Source organism: Ranitomeya imitator, chromosome 8 (assembly GCF_032444005.1).
Source record: "Ranitomeya imitator isolate aRanImi1 chromosome 8, aRanImi1.pri, whole genome shotgun sequence".
NCBI classification, from domain to species: Eukaryota; Metazoa; Chordata; class Amphibia; order Anura; family Dendrobatidae; genus Ranitomeya; species Ranitomeya imitator.
The window spans coordinates 56,259,838-56,283,877 of NC_091289.1; the positions used below are offsets into that span (position 1 = coordinate 56,259,838).

General features: G+C 45.4%; 1 protein-coding gene across 8 annotated transcripts in view; it reads right to left on the reverse strand.

Moving 5' to 3' along the window:
* The window catches only part of PLA2G6 (phospholipase A2 group VI), a 103,872-nt gene that overhangs the window by 6,667 nt on the left and 73,165 nt on the right, over positions 1–24,040 (reverse strand). For all 8 annotated transcript variants that reach the window (XR_011315026.1, XM_069736962.1, XM_069736957.1 and 5 more), the window contains 3 exons: positions 22,900–23,050; positions 17,078–17,214; positions 16,295–16,449 (listed from right to left, as the gene is read on the reverse strand). Coding sequence is in view for 7 of the 8 variants with exons in the window: in XM_069736962.1 (XP_069593063.1) it covers positions 16,295–16,449; positions 17,078–17,214; positions 22,900–23,050 (443 nt within the window). In the remaining variant the exon portion in view is untranslated. The remainder of the gene's footprint in view (positions 1–16,294; positions 16,450–17,077; positions 17,215–22,899; positions 23,051–24,040) is intronic.

The window sequence follows — 24,040 nt, forward strand, 5'->3', positions numbered from 1 at the left end:
AGAGATAGTGTTACGTAATACACCATAGCGCAAATTTTGCTTTACTTTGGCATATCTTTCAGTATTCCCTTAAACATTTAACCACACTACTAAAACAGGAATGGTGAGGAGGTGAGGATCTGGGTTTATTATTAATTTATACTGGGGGATATAGTGTTTATGAAGTGGTTGTTCAAGCAGAGGACGACTCCTTTAACCCCTTCATGACCCAGCCTATTTTGACCTTAATGACCTGGCCGTTTTTTGCAATTCTGACCAGTGTCCCTTTATGAGGTAATAACTCAGGAACGCTTCAACGGATCCTAGCGGTTCTGAGATTGTTTTTTCGTGACATATTGGGCTTCATGTTAGTGGTAAATTTAGGTCAATAAATTCTGCGTTTATTTGTGATAAAAACGGAAATTTGGCGAAAATTTTGAAAATTTCGCAATTTTCACATTTTGAATTTTTATTCTGTTAAACCAGAGAGTTATGTGACACAAAATAGTTAATAAATAACATTTCCCACATGTCTACTTTACACCAGCACAATTTTGGAAACAAAATTTTTTTTTGCTAGGAAGTTATAAGAGTTAAAATTTGACCAGCGATTTCTCATTTTTACAACGAAATTTACAAAACCATTTTTTTTAGGGACCACCTCACATTTGAAGTCAGTTTGAGGGGTCTATATGGCTGAAAATACCCAAAAGTGACACCATTCTAAAAAATGCACCCCTCAAGGTGCTCAAAACCACATTCAAGAAGTTTTTTAACCCTTCAGGTGCTTCACAGCAGCAGAAGCAACATGGAAGGAAAAAATGAACATTTAACTTTTTAGTCACAAAAATTATCTTTTAGCAACATTTTTTTTATTTTCCCAATGGTACAAGGAGAAACTGAACCACGAAAGTTGTTGTCCAATTTGTCCTGAGTACGCTGATACCTCATATGTGGGGGTAAACCACTGTTTGGGCGCACGGCAGGGCTTGGAAGGGAAGGAGCGCCATTTGACTTTTTGAATGAAAAATTGGCTCCACTCTTTAGCGGACACCATGTCACGTTTGGAGAGCCCCCGTGTGCCTAAAAATTGGAGCTCCCCCACACGTGACCCCATTTTGGAAACTAGACGCCCCAAGGAACTTATCTAGATGCATAGTGAGAACTTTGAACCCCCGGGGGCTTCACAAATTGATCCGTAAAAATGAAAAAGTACTTTTTTTTCACAAAAAAATTCTTTTAGCCTCAATTTTTTTCATTTTCACATGGGCAACAGGATAAAATGGATCCTAAAATTTGTTGGGCAATTTCTCATGAGTACACCAATACCTCACATGTGGGGGTAAACCACTGTTTGGGCACATGGTAAGGTTCGGAAGGGAAGGAGCGCCATTTGACTTTTTGAATGAAAAATTATCTCCATCGTTAGCGGACACCATGTCGTGTTTGGAGAGCCCCCGTGTGCCTAAACATTGGAGCTCCCCCACAAATGACCCCATTTTGGAAACTAGACCCCCCAAGGAACTTATCTAGATGCATATTGAGCACTTTAAACCCTCAGGTGCTTCACAAATTGATCTGTAAAAATGAAAAAGTACTTTTTTTTTCACAAAAAAATTCTTTTCGCCTCAGTTTTTCATTTTCACATGGGCAATAGGATAAAATGAATCCTAAAATTTGTTGGGCAATTTCTCCCGAGTACGCCGATACCTCATATGTGGGGGTAAACCACTGTTTGGGCACACGGCAGGGCTCGGAAGGGAAGGCGCGCCATTTGACTTTTTGAATGGAAAATTAGCTCCAATTGTTAGCGGACACCATGTCGCGTTTAGAGAGCCCCTGTGTGCCTATGCATTGGAGCTCCCCCACAAGTGACCCCATTTTGGAAACTAGACCCCCCAAGGAACTTATCTAGATGCATATTGAGCACTTTAAACCCCCAGGTGCTTCACAGAAGTTTATAATGCAGAGCCATGAAAATAAAAAATAATTTTTCTTTCCTCAAAAATGATTTTTAGCCTGGAATTTCCTATTTTGCCAAGGGTAATAGGAGAAATTGGACCGCAAATGTTGTTGTCCAGTTTGTCCTGAGTACGCTGATACCCCATATGTGGGGGTAAACCACTGTTTGGGCGCACGGCAGGGCTCGGAAGGGAAGGCACGCCAATTGGCTTTTTAAATGGAAAATTAGCTCCAATCATTAGCGGACACCATGTCACGTTTGGAGAGCCCCTGTGTGCCTAAACATTGGAGATCCCCCACATATGACCCCATTTTGGAAACTAGACCCCCAAAGGAACTAATCTAGATGTGTGGTGAGGACTTTGAACTTCCAAGTGCTTCACAGAAGTTTATAACGCAGAGCCATGAAAATAAAATAAAAATTTTATTTTCTCTAAAATGATTTTTTAGCCTGCAATTTATTATTTTCCCAAGGGTAAAAGGAGAAATTTGACCCCAAAAGTTGTTGTACAGTTTCTCCTGAGTACGCTGATACCCCATATGTGGGGGTAAACCACAGTTTGGGCACATGTCGGGGCTCGGAAGTGAAGTAGTGACGTTTTGAAATGCAGACTTTGATGGAATGCTCTGCGGGCGTTACGTTGCGTTTGCAGAGCCCCTGATGTGGCTAAACAGTAGAAACCCCCCACAAGTGACCCCATTTTAGAAACTAGACCCCGAAAGGAACTTATCTAGATGTGAGGTGAGCACTTTGAACCCCCAAGTGCTTCACAGAAGTTTATAACACAGAGCAGTGAAAATAATAAATACGTTTTCTTTCCTCAAAAATAATTTTTTAGCCCAGAATTTTTTATTTTCCCAAGGGTTACAGGAGAAATTGGACCCCAAAAGTTGTTGTCCAGTTTCTCCTGAGTACGCTGATACCCCATATGTGGGGGTAAACCACTGTTTGGGCACACGTCGGGGCTCAGAAGGGAAGTAGTGACTTTTGAAATGCAGACTTTGATGGAATGGTCTGCGGGCGTCACGTTGCGTTTGCAGAGCCCCTGGTGTGCCTAAACAGTAGAAACCCCCCACAAGTGACCCCATTTTGGAAACTAGACCCCCCAAGGAACTTATCTAGATATGTGGTGAGCACTTTGAACCCCCAAGTGCTTCACAGACGTTTACAACGCAGAGCCGTGAAAATAAAAAATCATTTTTCTTTCCTCAAAAATGATGTTTTAGCAAGCAATTTTTTATTTTCTCAAGGGTAACAGGAGAAATTGGACCCCAGTAATTGTTGCCCAGTTTGTCCTGAGTACGCTGATACCCCATATGTGGGGGTAAACCACTGTTTGGGCACATGTCGGGGCTCGGAAGTCAAGTAGTGACGTTTTGAAATGCAGACTTTGATGGAATGGTCTGCGGGCGTCACGTTGCGTTTGCAGAGCCCCTGGTGTGCCTAAACAGTAGAAACCCCCCACAAGTGACCCCATTTTGGAAACTAGACCCCCCAAGGAACTTATCTAGATATGTGGTGAGCACTTTGAACCCCCAAGTGCTTCACAGACGTTTACAACGCAGAGCCGTGAAAATAAAAAATCATTTTTCTTTCCTCAAAAATGATGTTTTAGCAAGCAATTTTTTATTTTCTCAAGGGTAACAGGAGAAATTGGACCCCAGTAATTGTTGCCCAGTTTGTCCTGAGTACGCTGATACCCCATATGTGGGGGTAAACCACTGTTTGGGCACATGTCGGGGCTCGGAAGTCAAGTAGTGACGTTTTGAAATGCAGACTTTGATGGAATGGTCTGCGGGCGTCACGTTGCGTTTGCAGAGCCCCTGGTGTGCCTAAACAGTAGAAACCCCCCACAAGTGACCCCATTTTGGAAACTAGACCCCCCAAGGAACTTATCTAGATATGTGGTGAGCACTTTGAACCCCCAAGTGCTTCACAGACGTTTACAACGCAGAGCCGTGAAAATAAAAAATCATTTTTCTTTCCTCAAAAATGATGTTTTAGCACGCAATTTTTTATTTTCTCAAGGGTAACAGGAGAAATTGGACCCCAGTAATTGTTGCCCAGTTTGTCCTGAGTACGCTGATACCCCATATGTGGGGGTAAACCACTGTTTGGGCACATGTCGGGGCTCGGAAGTCAAGTAGTGACGTTTTGAAATGCAGACTTTGATGGAATGGTCTGCGGGCGTCACGTTGCGTTTGCAGAGCCCCTGGTGTGCCTAAACAGTAGAAACCCCCCACAAGTGACCCCATTTTGGAAACTAGACCCCCCAAGGAACTTATCTAGATATGTGGTGAGCACTTTGAACCCCCAAATGCTTCACAGACGTTTACAACGCAGAGCCGTGAAAATAAAAAATCATTTTACTTTCCTCAAAAATGATGTTTTAGCAAGCAATTTTTTATTTTCTCAAGGGTAACAGGAGAAATTGGACCCCAGTAATTGTTGCCCAGTTTGTCCTGAGTACACTGATACCCCATATGTGGGGGTAAACCACTGTTTGGGCACACGTCGGGGCTCGGAAGGGAAGGAGCACCATTTGACTTTTTGAATAAAAGATTGGCTGGAATCAATGGTGGCGCCATGTTGCGTTTGGAGACCCCCTGATGTGCCTAAACAGTGGAAACCCCTCAATTCTAACGCCAACACACCCCTAACCCTTATCCCAACTGTAGCCGTAACCCTAACCACAACCCTAACCGCAACACACCCCTAACCACAACCCTAACCCCAACACACCCCTAACCCTAACCACAACCCTAATTCCAACCCAACCCTAACCCTAAGGCTATGTACCCACGTTGCGGATTCGTGTGAGATTTTTCCGCACCATTTTTGAAAAATCCGCGGGTAAAAGGCACTGCGTTTTACCTGCGGATTTACTGCGGATTTCACCTGCGGATTCCTATTGAGGAATAGGTGTAAAACGCTGCGGAATCCGCACAAAGAATTGACATGCTGCGGAAAATACAACGCAGCGTTTCCGTGCGGTATTTTCCGCACCATGGGCACAGCGGATTTGGTTTTCCATAGGTTTACATGGTACTGTAAACCTGATGGAACACTGCTGCGGATCCGCAGCGGCCAATCCGCTGCGGATCCGCAGCCAAATCCGCACCGTGTGCACATAGCCTAATTCTAAAGGTATGTGCACACGCTTCGGAAAACGCTGCGGATCCGCAGCAGTTTCCCATGAGTTTACATTTCAATGTAAACCTATGGGAAACAAAAATCGCTGTACACATGCTGCGGAAAAACTGCACGGAAACGCAGCGGTTTACATTCCGCAGCATGTCACTTCTTTCTGCGGATTCCACAGCGGTTTTACAACTGCTCCAATAGAAAATCGCAGTTGTAAAACCGCAGTGAAATGCGCAGAAAAACCGCGGTAAATCTGCCATAAATCCGCAGCGGTTTAGCACTGCGGATTTATCAAATCCGCTGCGGAAAAATCCGCAGAGGACCAGAATACGTGTGCACATACCGAAACCCTAACCCTAACCCTACCCCTAACCCTACCCCTAACCCTACCCCTACCCCTACCCCTACCCCTACCCCTAACCCTAGTTCTAACTCCAACCTTAGTGAAAAAAAAAAAAATTCTTTATTTTATTATTGTCCCTATCTATGGGGGACAAATGGGGGGGGTCATTTACTGTTTTTTTATTTTGACCACTGTGATATAATCTATCACAGTGATCAAAATTCACATTGGAACGAATCTGCCGGCCGGCAGATTCGGCGGGCGCACTGCGCATGCGCCCGCCATTTTGGAACATGGCGGCGCTCGGGGAAGAAGACGGACGGGACCCCGCCAGGATCGGTAAGTATAAGGGGGGGAGATCAGGGCACAGGGGGGGGGAGATCAGGGCACGGGGGGGCGTCGGAGCACGGGGGGGGAGGGATCGGAGCATGGGGGAGAGTGATCGGTGTGCGGGCGGGTGGATCGGTGTGCAGGGGGGGTGGATCGGTGTGCAGGGGGGGTGGTTCGGAGCACGGGGGGGGATCGGAGTGCGGGGGGGTTTGATTGGAGCACGGGGGGGTGTGATTGGAGCACGGGGGGAGCGGACAGGAGGACGGGGGAGCGGAGCACAGGACGGAGGGGAGCGGGCCACAGATCGGGGGGCTGGGGGGGCGATCGGTGGGGTGGGGTGGGGGCACATTAGTATTTCCAGCCATGGCCGATGATATTGCAGCATCGGCCATGGCTGGATTGTAATATTTCACCATTTTTTTAGGTGAAATATTACAAATCGCTCTGATTGGCAGTTTCACTTTCAACAGCCAATCAGAGCGATCGTAGCCACGAGGGGGTGAAGCCACCCCCCCTGGGCTAAACTACCACTCCCCCTGTCCCTGCAGATCGGGTGAAATGGGAGTTAACCCTTTCACCCGATCTGCAGGGACGCGATCTTTCTGTGACACAGCATATGCGTCACAGGTCGGATTGGCACCGACTTTCATGACGCATACGCTGTGTCACAGGTCGGGAAGGGGTTAAGCAACAAATCACAAACAATAAAATAGGGATTTTTGTGTACTCACCGTAAAATCCTTTTCTCCGAGCCATTCATTGGGGGACACAGACCGTGGGTGTATGCTGCTGCCAATAGGAGGCTGACACTAACTGATACAAAAAAAAAAAAAATAGCTCCTCCTCTGCAGTATATACCCTCCTGCTGGCTCTCAGCTAACCAGTTCGGTGCAAAAGCAGTAGGAGATCAATAACAATATATGAGCGTATAGCATGTCATATTCTAAAAAAACAAGCATAAGCTAATAACAGGGTGGGAGCTGTGTCCCCCAATGAATGGCTCGGAGAAAAGGATTTTACGGTGAGTACACAAAAATCCCTATTTCTCCTTCGCCTCATTGGGGGACACAGACCGTGGGACGTCCCAAAGCAGTCCCTGGGTGGGGACAACAATAGATCAGGCCCTGTGTAACCGCTACTTACAAGTGCGCCACCGCGGCCTGCAGAGTCCGCCTGCCCAGACTCACATCTGTGGAAGTGTGGGAATTATAGTGCTTCAAGAATGCATGCGGACTGGATGACTCCGCAAGCTTGCAGGCGTGCCTTGCTGACGCCTGGTGCCTAGAACCCTTGATAGACAGGGAGATAGGCTGACATCTAGCATGGAAGGACTCCTGGATGGTGAAAAGAATTCACCATGCTATCATGGTCGATGAAACGGCTAAACCCTTCCTGAAAATGACAGGAAGCCTTCCTCTACCATCAGGAAGCCCAAATAAAATGTCCAACCTTCAGAAGGACGCTGTCCTCAAGACGTACCTACTCAGAGCACTCACTTCGTCCAGAATATGGGGGGATCTTATTCCATTTTGTGGACTGGAGCCAAAAGAGATGAGGGAAGAACTATGCCCTCATAACAGTGGTAATACAGTACCACCTTGGTAACAAGGGATGGAGATGGCCTGAGGACAACCTTGCCTCGAAGGTAATAAGGGAAAAAAGTCTGAAAGAGCAGAGAAGCTAGCTCCGAAGACTCGTCAGAGTGAGAATATCGCAGAGGAGAACGGGACGACTTTCCCTGATAGTAAAGTCTGCCCGGATGAAAAAAGGAGCCTACTGTAAAGCTCCTAGAAATAATAAGGTCCCAATGATCTAACGGTATGCGATAGGGAAGAACTACGTGTGAAAACTCCGTGAGAAAGTCCCTACTTGCAGTTGTGCTGCGATAAGGCGAGAAGATACTAGCTCCGCAAACAAAAAACGGACGTGGTCAGTGCGGATCTCTGAGGATCACTGGGGCCCCTTTCTGCTTCCAAAAGGCTTTCGGAAGCAGTGGAAGGGGAGTTATGGAAACTGGTACCACGGCAGAACCAGAGCATGGAGAGCGATGGCTCTTGGATCTTGAGGCCGAACCACGAACTCGAGTACATTGGCCTTCAGTCTGGATGTCATCCCACCTACAACTGGAGAGCTCCAGTAAGGACAGATCTGATGGAAGACTTCGGGGTGAAGTTCCCACTGACTTGAGGCGGAACCCTGACGGCTGAATTTGTTTGCTGTTCAGAGTTCTACTTCTGGGATATATACTGCCGAGATCACCGAATAATAGACTTCGGCCCATCAGAGAAAGTGAGGTACCTCGGTCATGGCACCTGATCGTGGGTACCTGCTAGATGACTGACGTAAGGCACAGTCGTGACATTATCCAATTGAATTCGGATAGGGTGACCCGCCAGAAGGCAGTGGACCTGATGTAAGACTACCGTTCGGATCTCCAGAACAATGATGGGGAGAAGAAGACTGGCATTGGTAGTTACTAATAACCATTGAACCGGGAGAAAGGCCCTGGATAAAGAAGGAGCTCAGAGACTATTGTCTGAAAGTCTATTTAACTTGCTGAAAACGAGCGGAGCGAAGGAAACCGTTTCCATTGTCGTCACCATTTTTGCTCAGAACTCTCTTAGCAAATCGAATGAAATGAGGGGTGAGTAATCAAGTCCTCAGAACTCGCCTTGCGCGAGCTCCCTGTTGAAGGGCCATGACCTTGTCTCGAGGAAGAATTACCATCCTTCTAGAAGTGTGCAGGATCATCCTCAAAAAGGATATCTGCTGGGCTGGAAATGAGGAGAACTTGTCTAAGTGTAGCTGCCAGCCCAGGAGAGAAGGTATCGCAAGAGATATAGACGACTCAGCGTAGTCCTGGAAGGGCGGCTAGACAGACCAAACAGGGCAGGACGAGCACGCCTCTAGAGTGCAAGAGAAACATGACATCCGCCATGACCCGAGCGAACACTCTGGGTGCGGAAGCAAGGCCAAAGGACAAGGTTGTGACAAGAAAATGCTGTTGACGAATGGAAAGGCGAAGGAATTTTTGCAGAGGGCAAGCAACCCGAATGTCGATGGATGCCGGAAACTGCACCTTTTTCTGTTGAAGTAATGGCTGAGCGGAGGAACTCCATCCAAAGAAGGAGGACCATGTCAAAGGTTGTTAGAAGTTTGAGGTCCAGGGTCGATCTTACTTTTCGTTCCCCTGTTTGGAACCAAGATCCCTTAGATCTAGACTGTGCTGGACAATCCTTATACAATCCTTTGTCAGTCTCCCGCTCAAAGGATTTGATTGGCCAGTTGTTGCTGGTGTGAATCAAGGTAGTTAAGGTCTCCAGCCAGGAGACCATTGCTCTAGCAATCCATGCGGCCGCTAGGGAGGATAGAGCGCTGGACTCGAAGCCGCAAGACGGAACGAACCAGATTTGCTATCTGACAGTCCGTGGTATTTTTAATTGATGACCCATCAGGTAGGGATACTGGTAGGAATACCACAGGAGATTCTACCCGGTTAATCTGCCCCATGGCAGAATGTGCGGCTGCATCTAGCAGGTCATAGTCTCTTGCCATCTCCTCTTTTCACGGTGCAGAGATAAAAATTAGGCACCCTCGATCCTTCAACCTCTTAACAGGGAAGTGGAGAGGAATTGTCCGCCTTCTTGCATCATCCACTAAATAGTGGTAATGCAGAGGGGGGAGCTCGTACGCCAAAAAGGGTGCCTCTATATGTCCACAGAGTACAGGTCTCCAGGTGGACAGGACAGGTTGTCTGGCGTTAGGCCTGGATGCAGAAGAGGAAACATGGAGACGACACTCCATGTGCTCGTCTGTTGATGGTGTGGGGAGATCGGTGCCCTTTAAAGGACCTGTCGCCCTTAAAAAACAGGCCAGGCATGGCATCCCACGTAGAGGCTTCTGTCCAGTGAATCGCTTATCCGAATTGAATGGCAAATGCTCTCGAGGGAGTTTAGTCTCTGAAGCTCTGGCAAGCTCAGGCAATATCCAATCCATATTCAGAGCCTTGTTGTCATCAAATCATTGGTGAGGGAGCAGGAAACGAAAAACTTCCGTTTTCTAGATACCTGTATGTTTCTAGATGCCTGCACGTTTCTAGAATACTTGCGGCCCCTGCTAGCCGACGGCTCCCATGTAGGATAGGGACCCTGTATATTGGTCCTGCGAGCACTCCAAACACAGAGGGTACACAGAGGGATTCAAACTCTTGGTGAGAGAACCATGGATTGGTCAGTGAAGAAGTCCACTGAGGGGAACTAGAGGATAAAGTTGGGGTCGGCAGCGGAGGGCTCCTCGGACTGATCAAGCGCCTTTAAGACCAGGAAATACTGGTCATACGCCTTTAAGACCAGGGAATACTGGTCATGCGCCTTTAAGAACAGAGAATATTGGTCATGCGCCTTTAAGACCAGGGAATACTGGTCATGCGCCTTTAAGATCGGGGAATACTGGCCATGCGCCTTTAAGACCGGGGAATACCGGTCATGCGCCTTTAAGACCGGGGAATACCGGTCATGTGCCTTTAAGACCAGAGAATACTGGTCATGCGCCTTTAAGACCAGGGAATACTGGTCCTGCACCTTTAAGACCAGGGAATACTGGTCCTGCACCTTTAAGACCAGGGAATACTGGTCATGCACCTTTAAGACCAGAGAATACTGGTCATGCACCTTTAAGACCAGAGAATACTGGTCATGCACCTTTAAGACCAGAGAATACTGGTCATGCACCTTTAAGACCAGAGAATACTGGTCATGCACCTTTAAGACCAGAGAATACTGGTCATGCACCTTTAAGACCAGAGAATACTGGTCATGCACCTTTAAGACCAGAAAAAAAATAAAAAATAAAATAAAATAAATAAATAAATACTGTCACCCCAGTGTGAGCTGGCCGGGTGAACCAAGATGGCCACCGGGAGCTGCAGAGTTGATAAAATCTTGCAGAGAGCGAGAAGCGCCAATTTGGGGGCGGAGCCACAGACACGATGTTGAATAGGCCTAAGCCGGGGCCTAAATTTCTGTAGCCGGCGGGCGACACCAGCGGGGCGTTCCAGGCAAGACTTCCAGGATGCGGCCTACAAATCGGCCGAAGCCGGGGGCTAAATTTTTGCAGCCATCCAGAGCATTACCTCAGAGAGGTGGGCCACAGGGAAGTGGCTGAGGCTGCCTGTCAGCATGTGGATATCCCACTGAAGATGGAGCCACTCACCATTGATGCGCGTCCCGGCATGGAGCCGCCGCGGATGTGGGTTTCAGCGCTGTTCTGTGCAGCGTGGACGGTGCAGGGATAAACCTCAATCCATCATCCGTTTGTTAGGGAGGTGGAGAGGAACCGTCCGCCTCCTTGTGCCATCCGCTTTCACAGTGGTGGGACTGCTGCTGGTGTGGGGAGATCGGGACCATGAAAGGAACAGTCGCCCCTGAAGTGAGCTCAGGCATGGCTTCCCACGTCGCAGGAGAGGGTACGGGGAGGTATACTCGCCGTGCTCGCCTGTTGATGGTTCGGGGGAGATCGGAACCTTGAAAGGATCCGTCGCACCCTTCACTCCGTTAATTAAAAAATAAAAATTTACAGAAAAGTAAACAATAAAATAAAAACGTTGGGGTCTGAAACAGACCCATGTGCCTCCTACAGACACTAAGCAAGAACTGGTTAGCTGAGAGCCAGCAGGAGGGTGTATACTGCAGGGGAGGAGCTAATTTTTTTTTTTTGTATCACTTAGTGTCAGCCTCCTATTGGCAGCAGCATACACCCACGGTCTGTGTCCCCCAATGAGGCGAAGGAGAAAACATATTGTACACACAGAACATCAAAGCATCTGTACACAAGCACAGAGCACGTCATACACAGCACCCAAGCACAGAGTACGTCATGCACAGCACACAAGCACAGAGCACGTCATGCACAGCACACAAGCACAGAGCACGTCATGCACAGCACACAAGCACAGAGTATGTCATGCACAGCACACAAGCACGTCATGCACAGCACACAAGCACAGAGCACGTCAGAGCACGTAATGCACAGCACACAAGCACAGAGTACGTCATGCACAGCACACAAGCAGAGCACGTCATGCAGAGCACGTCATGCACAGCACACAAGCACAGAGCACGTCAGAGCACGTAATGCACAGCACACAAGCACAGAGTACGTCATGCACAGCACACAAGCACAGAGCACGTCATGCACAGCACACAAGCACAGAGCACGTCATGCACAGCACACAAGCACAGAGCACGTCATACACAGAACGCACGTCAGAGCACGTAATGCACAGCACACAAGCACAGAGTACGTCATGCACAGCACACAAGCACAGAGCACGTCATGCACAGCACACAAGCACAGAGCACGTCATGCACAGCACACAAGCACAGAGCACGTCATACACAGAACACAAGCAGAGTACGTCATGCACAGCACACAAGCACAGAGCACGTCATGCACAGCACACAAGCACAGAGCACGTCATGAACAGCACACAAGCACAGAGCACGTCATGCACAGCACACAAGCACAGAGCACGTCATGCACAGCACACAAGCACAGAGTACGTCATACACAGCACACAAGCACAGAGCACGTCATACACAGCACCCAAGCACAGAGTACGTCATGCACAGCACACAAGCACAGAGCACGTCATACACAGCACACAAGCACAGAGCATGTCATGCACAGCACACAAGCACAGAGCACGTCATACACAGCACACAAGCACAGAGTAAGTCATGCACAGCACACAAGCACAGAGCACGTCATGCACAGCACACAAGCACAGAGTACGTCATGCACAGCACACAAGCACAGAGCACGTCATGCACAGCACACAAGCACAGAGCACGTCAGAGCACGTAATGCACAGCACACAAGCACAGAGTACGTCATGCACAGCACACAAGCACAGAGCACGTCATACACAGCACACAAGCACAGAGCATGTCATGCACAGCACACAAGCACAGAGCACGTCATGCACAGCACACAAGCACAGAGCACGTCAGAGCACGTAATGCACAGCACACAAGCACAGAGTACGTCATGCACAGCACACAAGCACAGAGCACGTCATACACAGCACACAAGCACAGAGCACGTCATACACAGCACAAGCACAGAGCATGTCATACACAGCACACAAGCACAGAGCACGTCAGCACGTAATGCACAGCACACAAGCACAGAGTACGTCATGCACAGCACACAAGCACAGAGCACGTCATACACAGCACACAAGCACAGAGCATGTCATGCACATCATACAAGCACAGAGCATGTCATGCACAGCACACAAGCACAGAGCACGTCATACACATCGCACAAGCACAGCATGTCATGCACAGCACACAAGCACGACATGCGCATCACACAAGCACAGAGCACGTCATACACATCACACAAGCACATCATGCACAGCACGTCATGCACAGCACACAAGCACAGAGCACGTCATGCACAGCACACAAGCAGAGCACATCATACACATAACACAAGCACAGAGCACATCATGCACAGCACGTCATGCACAAAGGACGTCATGCACAGCACACAAGCACGACATGCGCATCACACAAGCACAGAGCACGTCATGCACAGCACACAAGCACAGAGGACATCATGCACAGCACACAAGCACGTCATGCACATTACACAAGCACAGAGCACGTCATGCACAGCACGTCATGTACATCACACAAGCACAGAGCACGTCATGCACAGCACACAAGCAGAGCACGTCATACACAAGCACAGAGCACATCATGCACAGCAAGTCATGCACAACACACAAGCACAGAGGACATCATGCACAGCACACAAGGACGTCATGCACATTACACAAGCACAGAGCACGTCATGCACAGCACGTCATGTACATCACACAAGCACAGAGCACATCATACACAGCACACAAGCACAGAGCACGTGAAGCACAGAGCACGTGAAGCACAGAGCACGTCATGCACAGCACACAAACACAGAGCACGTCATGCACAGAGCACGTCATGCACAGCACACAAGCACAGAGCACGTCATGCACATTACACAAGCACAGAGCACATCATGCACAGCACGTCATGTACATCACACAAGCACAGAGCACATCATGCACAGCACACAAGCAGAGCACGTCATGCACAGCACACAAGCAGAGCACGTCATGCACAGCACACAAGCACAGAGCACGTCATGCACAGCACACAAGCACAGAGCACGTCATACACATTACACAAGCACAGAGCACATCATGCACAGCACGTCATGTACATCACACAAGCACAGAGCACGTGATGCACAGCACGTCAAGCACAGAGCACGTCATGCACAGCACACAAGCACAGAGCACGTCATGCACAGCACACAAGCACAGAGCACGTCATGCACAGCACACAAGCACAGAGCACGTCATGCACAGCACACAAGCACAGAGCACATCATACACATCACACAAGCACAGAGCACGTCATACACAGCACATAAGCACAGAGCAGTGCACACATTATACAGGTTGCACAAGCATCAGAGTGCACACGCAACACGGGAAACGTCATACATGTCACAAGCACAGAGCACACGTTATACACCGAACATGAGAAAATATCCTACATGTCACACAAACAGTGGGTATAAGTTGCTCATGGCACAGAAGCACGCTTCCCCGGGTACACAAGCACAGCACACATCATACATGTCACACAAGCACTATGTACACATGGCAGATATAAAATAATCACAGTGCACATGGCACAAAAGCACAGCACACATATCATGAAAGTGCATACAAGTAAAAGGTATGTACAGCACAAACTACCTTCTATACATGACAGTAAAATGTCAGCCATATTGTCATAATTACCGTATCCAATGCGACGTCCAACACGATGGATCCTGTAACTACAATAGTCTACTCCCAACGCCACTTAGCTCAAACTCATGCCAAAAAACTAAAAGAATAAATTCCTTCTCAAAATGTTTATGTGAAGACCCCCGCCCCCATTCACACACACTGGGTCAATGCTGATATATGTCTCTAGGCAGCTGACATGTGCCCGCAATAGGTGCGGGCGGAACTGCGATCCGCCTGTGCCTATTAAATAGTTAAATGCCGCTGTCAAACTGACAGCGGCATTTAAAGGGACACTGTCACCTGAATTTGGAGCGAACAATCTTTAGCCATGGAGGCGGAGTTTTGGGGTTTTTGATTCACCCTTTCCTTACCCGCTGGCTGCATGCTGGTTGCAATATTGGATTGAAGTTCATTCTCTGTCCTCCATAGTACACGCCTGCGCAAGGTAAGATTGCCTTGTGCAGGCATGTACTACGGAGGACAGAGAATGAACTTCAATCCAATATTGCAGCCAGCATGCAGCCAGCGGGTAAGGAAAGGGTGAATCAAAAACCCCAAAACCCCGCCTCCATGGCTAAAGATTGTTCCCTCCAAATTCAGGTGACAGTGTCCCTTTAACAAGCGATTCCAGCCATCCGGCCAGAAATGCGCGCATTGCTGACCCCGTCACGTGATCGGGGGTCAGTGGTGTGTCGGCATAACAACCAACGGTCTCCTGCAGACCTCTATGGTTGTTGATGCCAGATTGCTGTGAGCACCACGTTGCGGTCGGAGCTCATAGCAATGCTGTAATTCAGCTACATAGGGGCAATCTGAGGATCGCTCCTATGTAGCAGAGCCGATCAGGCTAAGCCAGCTTCTAGCCTCCCATGGAGGCTATTGAAGCATGGCAAAAGTAAAAAAAAATTTTTTAAAAATTGAAAAGTTCAAATCACTCCCCTTTCACCTCATTCAAAATAAAACATCAAAAAAAAATTCAAAACATACACATTTGGTATTGCCGCGTTCAGAATCGCCCGATCAATTAAAAAAAAAAAATAACCTGATTGTTAAACGGCGCAGCGAGAAAAAATAAAAAAAAAAGTCAGAATTACTTTTTTTGGTCGCCGCGACATTGCATTAAATGCAATAATGGGCAATCAAAAGAACGTATCTGCACCGAAATAGTATCATTAAAAACGTCAGCTTGATACGCAAAAAATAAGCCCTTACCCAACCCAAGATCACGAAAAATGGAGACGTTACGGGTCTCGGAAAATTGCGCAATTGTTTTTGTTTTGTTTTTTTAAGCAAACTTTGGAATTTTTTTTTACCACTTACATAAAAAATAAACTAGACATATTTGGTGTTTATGAACTCGTAATGATCTGGAGAATCATAATGGCAGGTCAGTTTTAGCATTTAGTGAACCTAGAAAAAAGCCAATCAAAAAACAAATGTGGGATTGCACTTTTTTTGCAATTTCAACGCACTTGGAATTTTTGTCCCTTTGTCTAGTACATGATATGGTAAAACCAATGGTGTCGTTCAAAAGTACAACTCGTCCCGAAAAAAAATAAGCCCTCACATGGCCATATTGACGGAAAAATAAAAAAGTTATGGCTAAGGGAAAACAAAAACGCAAAAAAGCTCCGGGGATTAATACATTGCCCACTACCTCTGAAATAAAAAACAATGTCCATACCTGGCGTTTCATGCAGGTGTTGTATTCATGTATTTCACTCATAGAATCTAAAGTGGGATTATTTGATAGCAGCCCACCATCTAGGAAACGGCCTATAGGACGGAAATAGGACGGCGCAGCACCACTGGAACGAGCAGCACGCCACACCAACTGCTCTGTATTCAAGACACAAAAAACAATAAAACATGCAAAAGAAGGAGGGACAAGTAAAAGCAAGAACTTAGATCATAGAGACAAGCCATCAGGAAATTTGCCCACTGTACTGGAAACTCAATAAAGAGAGAAAAAATGTATTAAATGACAGGTATAATATAATGGAGCACCTTAGTGACCTAAAACTACTGTATCACTACTGTGCGCACTCTACAAGTGATCCTAAATTAATTCAGCACCTAGAGTAGTCCGAGTGATGGAAAACGGTAATAATAGCTGGCAGACACTACTCATACCTTCCCATGACAGCGCTAAACTTTCAACCTCTTCACCTACAAGTGGTAAGCAAATATAATTACGGTATGCAAAATACATCTAGAGTAACAAACTAGCTAATTATTAGGGTCGTACAAAATTTTCTTTAAGCAAAGCAGACTGTCAGAACACAGCTTGAACTGTCAGTCTTTAGTCCAATATTTTAATTCCAGAGTATGGGGACCACATTTAGGGTTGTATTATTTGTGCTGTTCAGTAGGAAAGGACCATTGTAGTTTATTAATAGTATTTCCACAGACAATGACAGCATAATTTTTAGATCAAACACCCTGTTGATGGTTGCACATAACTTACCTTCTGGTCCTGTAACCGGACGGAACGTAGCAAGCCTCTTGAATGTTGGTTGTCGTCCTGTATTAGGTGGATCATAGTTTCGAAACAGATGCAGTTCTGCAGGGTGCCGATCGGACAGTGTACCGGTTACCACTACCCTGGAAAAATATAAACGGGAAAATAAAGACTAAATTACTAACCGTAAATTATATTTTGCAAAGTCCATGACAGCACCACACGAAAGAGGGGTTCCGCCCCTCAAGGACAGGAGCCTACTGAATAAGAGGATGGAAGCTCTCTCCCGCATCAGTTGGGTTACAGAGCATGAAAGGACCTCCAAGACAATGATATGTACATACTGTTACGAGGCAATAACTACAACACCATCTACACTATACACCTACATTTTAATTAGTGCACACGAATACCAGTGAAGGGAAGGGGGGGGGAGATATATGGGTGCTGTCATTAGCTATGCAAAATCCCATTATAGATAAGTAATTAGGTCTTTTACATTCACCCATGAGAGCAACACATGAGAGATTTACAGAGAAACCGAATCTACCTTAGGGGGGGAACACTGTTTGTAGAACCCTTCTCCCAAAGGATAGATCAGCACAGGAGGTCAGATCAAGCCTGTAGTGCTTATAGAAGGTTGAAGGAGAGGACCATATTGCCTGCCTTACATTACCTGGCCATTACCTTTTCAGCCTTCTCTGCCGAAGAGGTCATGACAACCAGAGTAGAATTAACTTTTATGCTTTCTGGGACTGAAACACCACTAGAAAAGTAGGCTAACCTAATGGTTTCCCTCAAGACTTTAAGGCCTTTCCTACAGCCTTGGAAACAAACAATTAGTACTGGCTCTTCCTCCCTTGTTTCGTTACTGAAATGTAATATATTAAAGACCTCCTAACATCCAGTGTGTGGAATTTTTCCTCCTTCGGGTTCCTAGGATTAGTACAAAAGATCCAGCCTATCTTCTAAAATCTGTGTAAAGGAGGATTAACTGGATATCACGGACTCTACAGGCTGAAGTCAGCGCTACCAGAATTACCACCTTTAAGGTAAGATTTTTAACAGATGACACCTCTAGCGGTTCAAAGGGGGTTTGGTTTACGCCTTCACCATCAACTCCAGATCCAAAAAAAGGAATCCTTAGACGAGTGATTGGTCTAGACCCATCACATGGTTGAATAAACCTAGTTATCCATCTATTGCCTGCCAAGTCACAGTTATACAACGCCTTGAAGGCCGAGATAGGCATTTTAAGAATACTAGTTTATACTCCAAGCTCTAATCCTTTTCTGAGAAACTTTAGGATAGATTTAATGGGAATTTCCTCACCCAGACTTTGTATAAAGACCAAAAACGAAAAACAGACCTAAAAATTAGCTTTTATTTATTCATCTAAAAAAGCTCAAGGGTATAAAAACACATTGGTGCGTAGATCAGACAGAAGGTACATAATGATATATCAGAGCAAGATTTAGATTAATCAAGGAAAAAGTCTAAGGAAACAGATAGCTGATTACCCAGTTTCCCTACCTGTCAGCGGATGCTGGCATCCTATAGGAAAACGTAATGGCGCCCCAGCTCCACGAACGCTGACCCTGTCTGACCCTCAAAGGGAATCCCTCACCAAGCCTTCACCAACACCCATGAAGTGCTTAATGATACTGAACCTGACTATATAGACGTGGTGTAATCAGCGGGTGACCAAAGTTATACATGATTTGCAAATATAGTGATAGCTATCTAATTGTATCTCAAATATGTAGTAAAGAGAGTATGCCTCTTATGGGAAGCTGTATAATATAGAGGCTAAATCCAGTCAATATGTATAGGACTAGCCCTAAGTAGAAGTTGTGATACGCCTAGATTATGCATATTCAAATAAAGAGTTTTCTATGTTGAGGCTAGCAATCATGGTTGGCTAGCTAAACCCCTAGACGTTCTGTCACCCTATTAGAATGAATTGCCCCAATCACATAGCAATCCAGTTCTATGAAAAATCAGGTATGATAACCTATATGTATCAGGTGTCTTTACTATTGGGACATTTAGTGCAATAGCATCAAAATAGGGGGTCCGACAGTTCAATAAGATAGGGACACATCTCCCCTTAAAATGAACATCACCGTAGCAAAGCAAGATACTTGCACAGATATATGTGAGCACGTCAAAAGCAGGTTCAAATATTCACATATACCAAATAAACACATTTACATTAGGAGTGGTCTGATAGGGACCTAGGGGCATATTCAATATGGAAAATATACGGGACCATAGGAGGGTTGCTGAGAATCAGGTCTATTCTTGAAAAAGATCAGTACGTCGAGGATGCACATGAGCAGACCCTTAGGATAGGACCTCTTTCCCTCCAAATATGTACCAGCCCTATTCACCGTAATTAATCAGGTGGCCAAAAGGGGACAAACTGTCATTCCCCCTGGACACCTATCTTTAAAAAGGGTTACATATATTATTAAAGTCGCCCATAATTATAAGGGGGATCTCAGGGCAATTCGCTAGCTTCACTGGTATTTTCTTGTGCGAGGTGTTTGAAAAGGGAGGAGGAACATATATTGCCACAATGATGCATTCAAAATTAGGCAGTTTACAATGAACCCCAACAAATCTACCCTCATCATCTTTAAATTAATCTACTGTATATATTTAAAAGGGAATATTCTTATGTACTAGAAGGCTGACTCTACTGGCATAGTTAGAATGAACAGAATGAAGACTAAACTCCCGACCTGTTTAGCAGATTAATAGATTCCTTGGTCAAGTGTGTTTCCTGCAGCCCTGTAATAGCGGGGTTACTTTTCCTAATGTGCTTGAAGATTGCTTGCCTCTTAGCATTGTCTTTATGGCTTGGAATGTTTGCGGTCTTAAATTTTACCATTAACCCCTTAGTGACCGAGCCAAATTTTTTAAATCTGACCAGTGTCACTTTATGTGGTAATAACTCTGCAACGCTTCAACAAATCCCAGTGATTTTGAGATTGTTTTTTCGTGACACATTATACTTTATGATAATGGTAAATTTTGTTCAACATTTTTTGTGTTTATTTATAAAAAATATCAAAAATTTGAGAAAAATGTTAAAAAATTAGCAATTTTCTAAATTTTAATGATTATCCCTTTAATCCAGATAGTCATACAACAGCAAACCATTAATAAATAACATTTCCCACATGTCGGCTTTACATCAGCACCATTTGTAAAATGTTATTTCATTTTGTTAGCATTTTAGGAGGTTTAAAAATGTAGCAGCAATTTTGCATTTTTTCAAAGAAATTTACAAAATTTATTTTTTTAGGGACTTATCCATGTTTGAAGTGACTTTAAGGGTCCCATATATTGGGAAACCCACAAACGTGATACCATTTTAAAAACAGCACCCCCTGACATATTGAAAACTGCTGTCAGGTAGTTTATTAACGCTCCAGGTGCTTTACAGGAATTAATGCAAAGTGGTATGACAGAAATGAAAATGTGTATTTTTACCACCTAAATGTTGCTAACTTCTAAACAGATTACTGCAGCCGTCAGACTCTAAGGCCACTATTTGGTCATGAATTGCCATGGCAAACATCAGGACAACAAAATCATGATCTGAGGGCACCAATTGTGACAAAGAAGAAGCCCCCACACTCTGTTAACCATTTATAATGATGTAGTCACTATTGACAGCAGCATCTACGGGGTTAAACAGATTTAGATGGTGCAAATACTGATCGTGGCTGGTACAGCAAGTTGTCAGCTATAGTGTACAACCAACAGATGCTGGATTGTCATCTGTATGGGGAGGCTATTCTCTTATATCTCAGGTCAGTTAAAAGACGTATTGACGGTCATTAAGGGGTTAAACCCATATTTTAAATTCAAGAATATTCCATCCCGTTTAGCAGGTTTGGAGTTATTTTCCCAACCCAAAGCTCAGAATTAAAACATGTGCATACCTATGAAAACCAACGCCTGACCCCACTGCAAACTCTTGCCCCACACCTTATCCAGCGTCAACCTACCCTTACAAGTAAGGTATTCGGTATAAAAACAGAGAACCATTCGTTATGCTCTCTTACTGAAGGAACACAAATGTTCAAAATGCCTCTTCTGAGAAAAAGAGGACTTAAACTCTATAGTGCCACCTGTTGGAAGTAGCGATCCTACAAGTCACAATCAACCCTTTAAACGAGTCGTGCAATATGACTTAGGATTAAAGCCAAATCAGTATCTCAATTCGCAGACACGGTGTTTCAGGCTGTTGGCCCTCGTCAGTGCGAAGCATGAGAACTGATTTGGCTAGGTGAGAGGCTCTGGACTGGGGTCTAAGGGGTATCGTTTCTCCTTATGGAGAGTGACATGCCAGCTGGCTTGTCAAGGTAAGGAGGCTTACTCGCCGTGCAATGCTCCTCTGGGAAATTAAATATTCAAATTGTCTCTTCTGAGAAAAAGAGGAACACAGATACTTGTTTACCAAGTGCAGATGACTCTGGAACAGAGCCAGCTCCATTACTATAAGGAACAAAGAATTAAATACATACACAGAACTAAGCCGTAGCTTCAACATATACATTCGAATACAATCTTGAACTTTCAAGGAAACCTGGAGCTCCAGCTGAAAAACTCCAGTGAATTTTTTGCCTCCTTCACAAGAAGATTTAGTGCAAAACAATTCTTCTTCCATAGACTCCTTTTCGCTCAAGCCCTTCTTGCTCTCATCTCCTGTTGGATCTGACGATCACGAGTGTCCAAACATCTCAAGGCATGAAGGAAGGTAGTAGTACCTAGGGCAACTACTCACAGGCTAAATCATGGAATATTGTACTCCCAGTACTGTCAATCTCTTTTTAATGTCCAGACACATGGATCTCTTCCACAGAACGGTCACTGAAAAATCCAGAAAGAACGAGACCTTCTGCCCACCAAGTCTAATGTCTTGCATCTCCCGGGCTCCTTCCCAGAATTATGTCCTGATCTATGAAATGTGATATTTTAATCAGAACAGGCTGGGAAGCTCTGCCCACTGGTCTCAGCTTCCACTGCAAATAAGTGGGTAAGGACTTCTTTGCCGAAGGTGTCAAGGAGTCATCTTGCTGGGGGGGGGGGGAGGGAATAGAGAATGACCAACCACCCTCCCTCCTGTTTATCCCCAGAGGCTGATTTACTGCTTTCCTTTTGCACTCACAGGGTCCCTTCAAGCTCAAGAACTAGGCCCCAGCGGCATCTTCGCCTCCTTACTACACATAAAACAGGAGAACCGGCAGTGCCGCTGAGCAGGGGCAACTGGGCACTCAAGAGCACAGGTGGGGGAATCGGTAAAGATGTTCTCTGTGCCCTCTCCTCTCGGCACTACTCACCAGCACTAGGATTCGGCTTTACGATGGCCACCACTTTCTCGTCAGCGTGCAGCTCGCTTAAGGACCTCAGGGGCACCGGGTCTTTCTGCCTTCTCCATCGCTGCTACATGGAACCCAGCAGATTCCTCTCAACACCTTCCAAATTCCAGCCAGGGAGGGAAACATGAACTCAATGCAGACCATATTCTTTACAGGATATCGGGAACTTTGCTCCAGTGCAGCCGCTCAGCTGAATAACCAAGCCCCACCAAAAGGCGCTCTTTAAGGCCTTATGTTGATGGCATTAACAGGAAAAAACATTGGGGTCAAGACGGCGGAACACAATCCTAAGACATTAAAGAAAACTTAAACTAAGAACTGTGCAAGGGCAAATAAAAATGACTACGGTACACAAAAACAGCAAACTTGTGTAAACATTATTAGAGATAAAATGTTTAATTTTTACTGATCTTTTATTTAGATTCAACTCACTTGGGGTGCCTCACATCTGTCATTTTGGTTTCCTCCCCAAATTCCCTTTTTAAAAACTCCTCAAGAGGTCCAGACTCATAAGGTCGTGATCCACGAAAAACCTCATTTTTCATGCGGAAGTACAAGCAGCGAAGGTATTCCATGGATTTTCCTGCCAGAACAAATATAGATTTATATATGCAAAGTGCCCTGAGCAAGTATGCACCCCCTAAAAATATATATTTTTGTATTACAAGCAGCACTTTCAGACCATACTCGTTATTGAAAATTAGCGATGTCTTCTTAACCCCTTGGTGCTTTGCCCCCAAGTCTACAGTGCTAAACCCTAGATTTGTTGTCTAAAGGGGTGATCTTACGTTAAAGTAAAATAAAAAGAGAAGCAATTACTCTCCTTAACATTAAAATTGCACCACGAAGAAGGAAAAGTTGTGGTATTATGGAAATCACATGATGGATAGACATGTAAGGAATATGCAAATGATGACAAAATGGAAATAAAATGTAAACAACATCTCAATTTATTCAGTATCAAGTATGAGCATCACATGCAACAATACAGGCACTTACAGCCTTGGCTGCTATCAGCGAGGTTATTAATGGTTGTCTGAGGAATGCTCTGCCACCCTGAATGCACTTGGATAAAGCATCAAGATCCACTGCTGGCAGCTCCCTTTAGAATTGCCAACCACTGAGTGCGACCACATCTGGGTGAAGTGTCACTGGATGCGCTGCTAATTATATTCAACGAATACATTCCTTGAAAACTTTATTTTAACAGGTTTAAAAAGTCAAGGCATTTCGAGGTCAACGCAGGACCTCTTCATCAGGACAAAAACCAAGGTACACGTGTGGTTATGTCCTGAAAAAGAGGTAATTTGAACCTTGAAACGCATTGAATTAAGCCACTTTTGTTTATTTTAACACCTTGACTTTATATCACTATTGGTAGCACGGACTAAATCCACAAAATCCTGTATCTTGTCATAGGTACCAACCGTGACGGGTGCCAAAAACTTTTGCATCGGTCCATTTTACTTAATTTTTAAAGTGTAAAATATTAAAAAATATTTTTTTTGCCTAAAATACAAAGGAAATGTGTAATCTTTAACTTTAGCCCTTTTAGAGATCATTTGATCTTCAA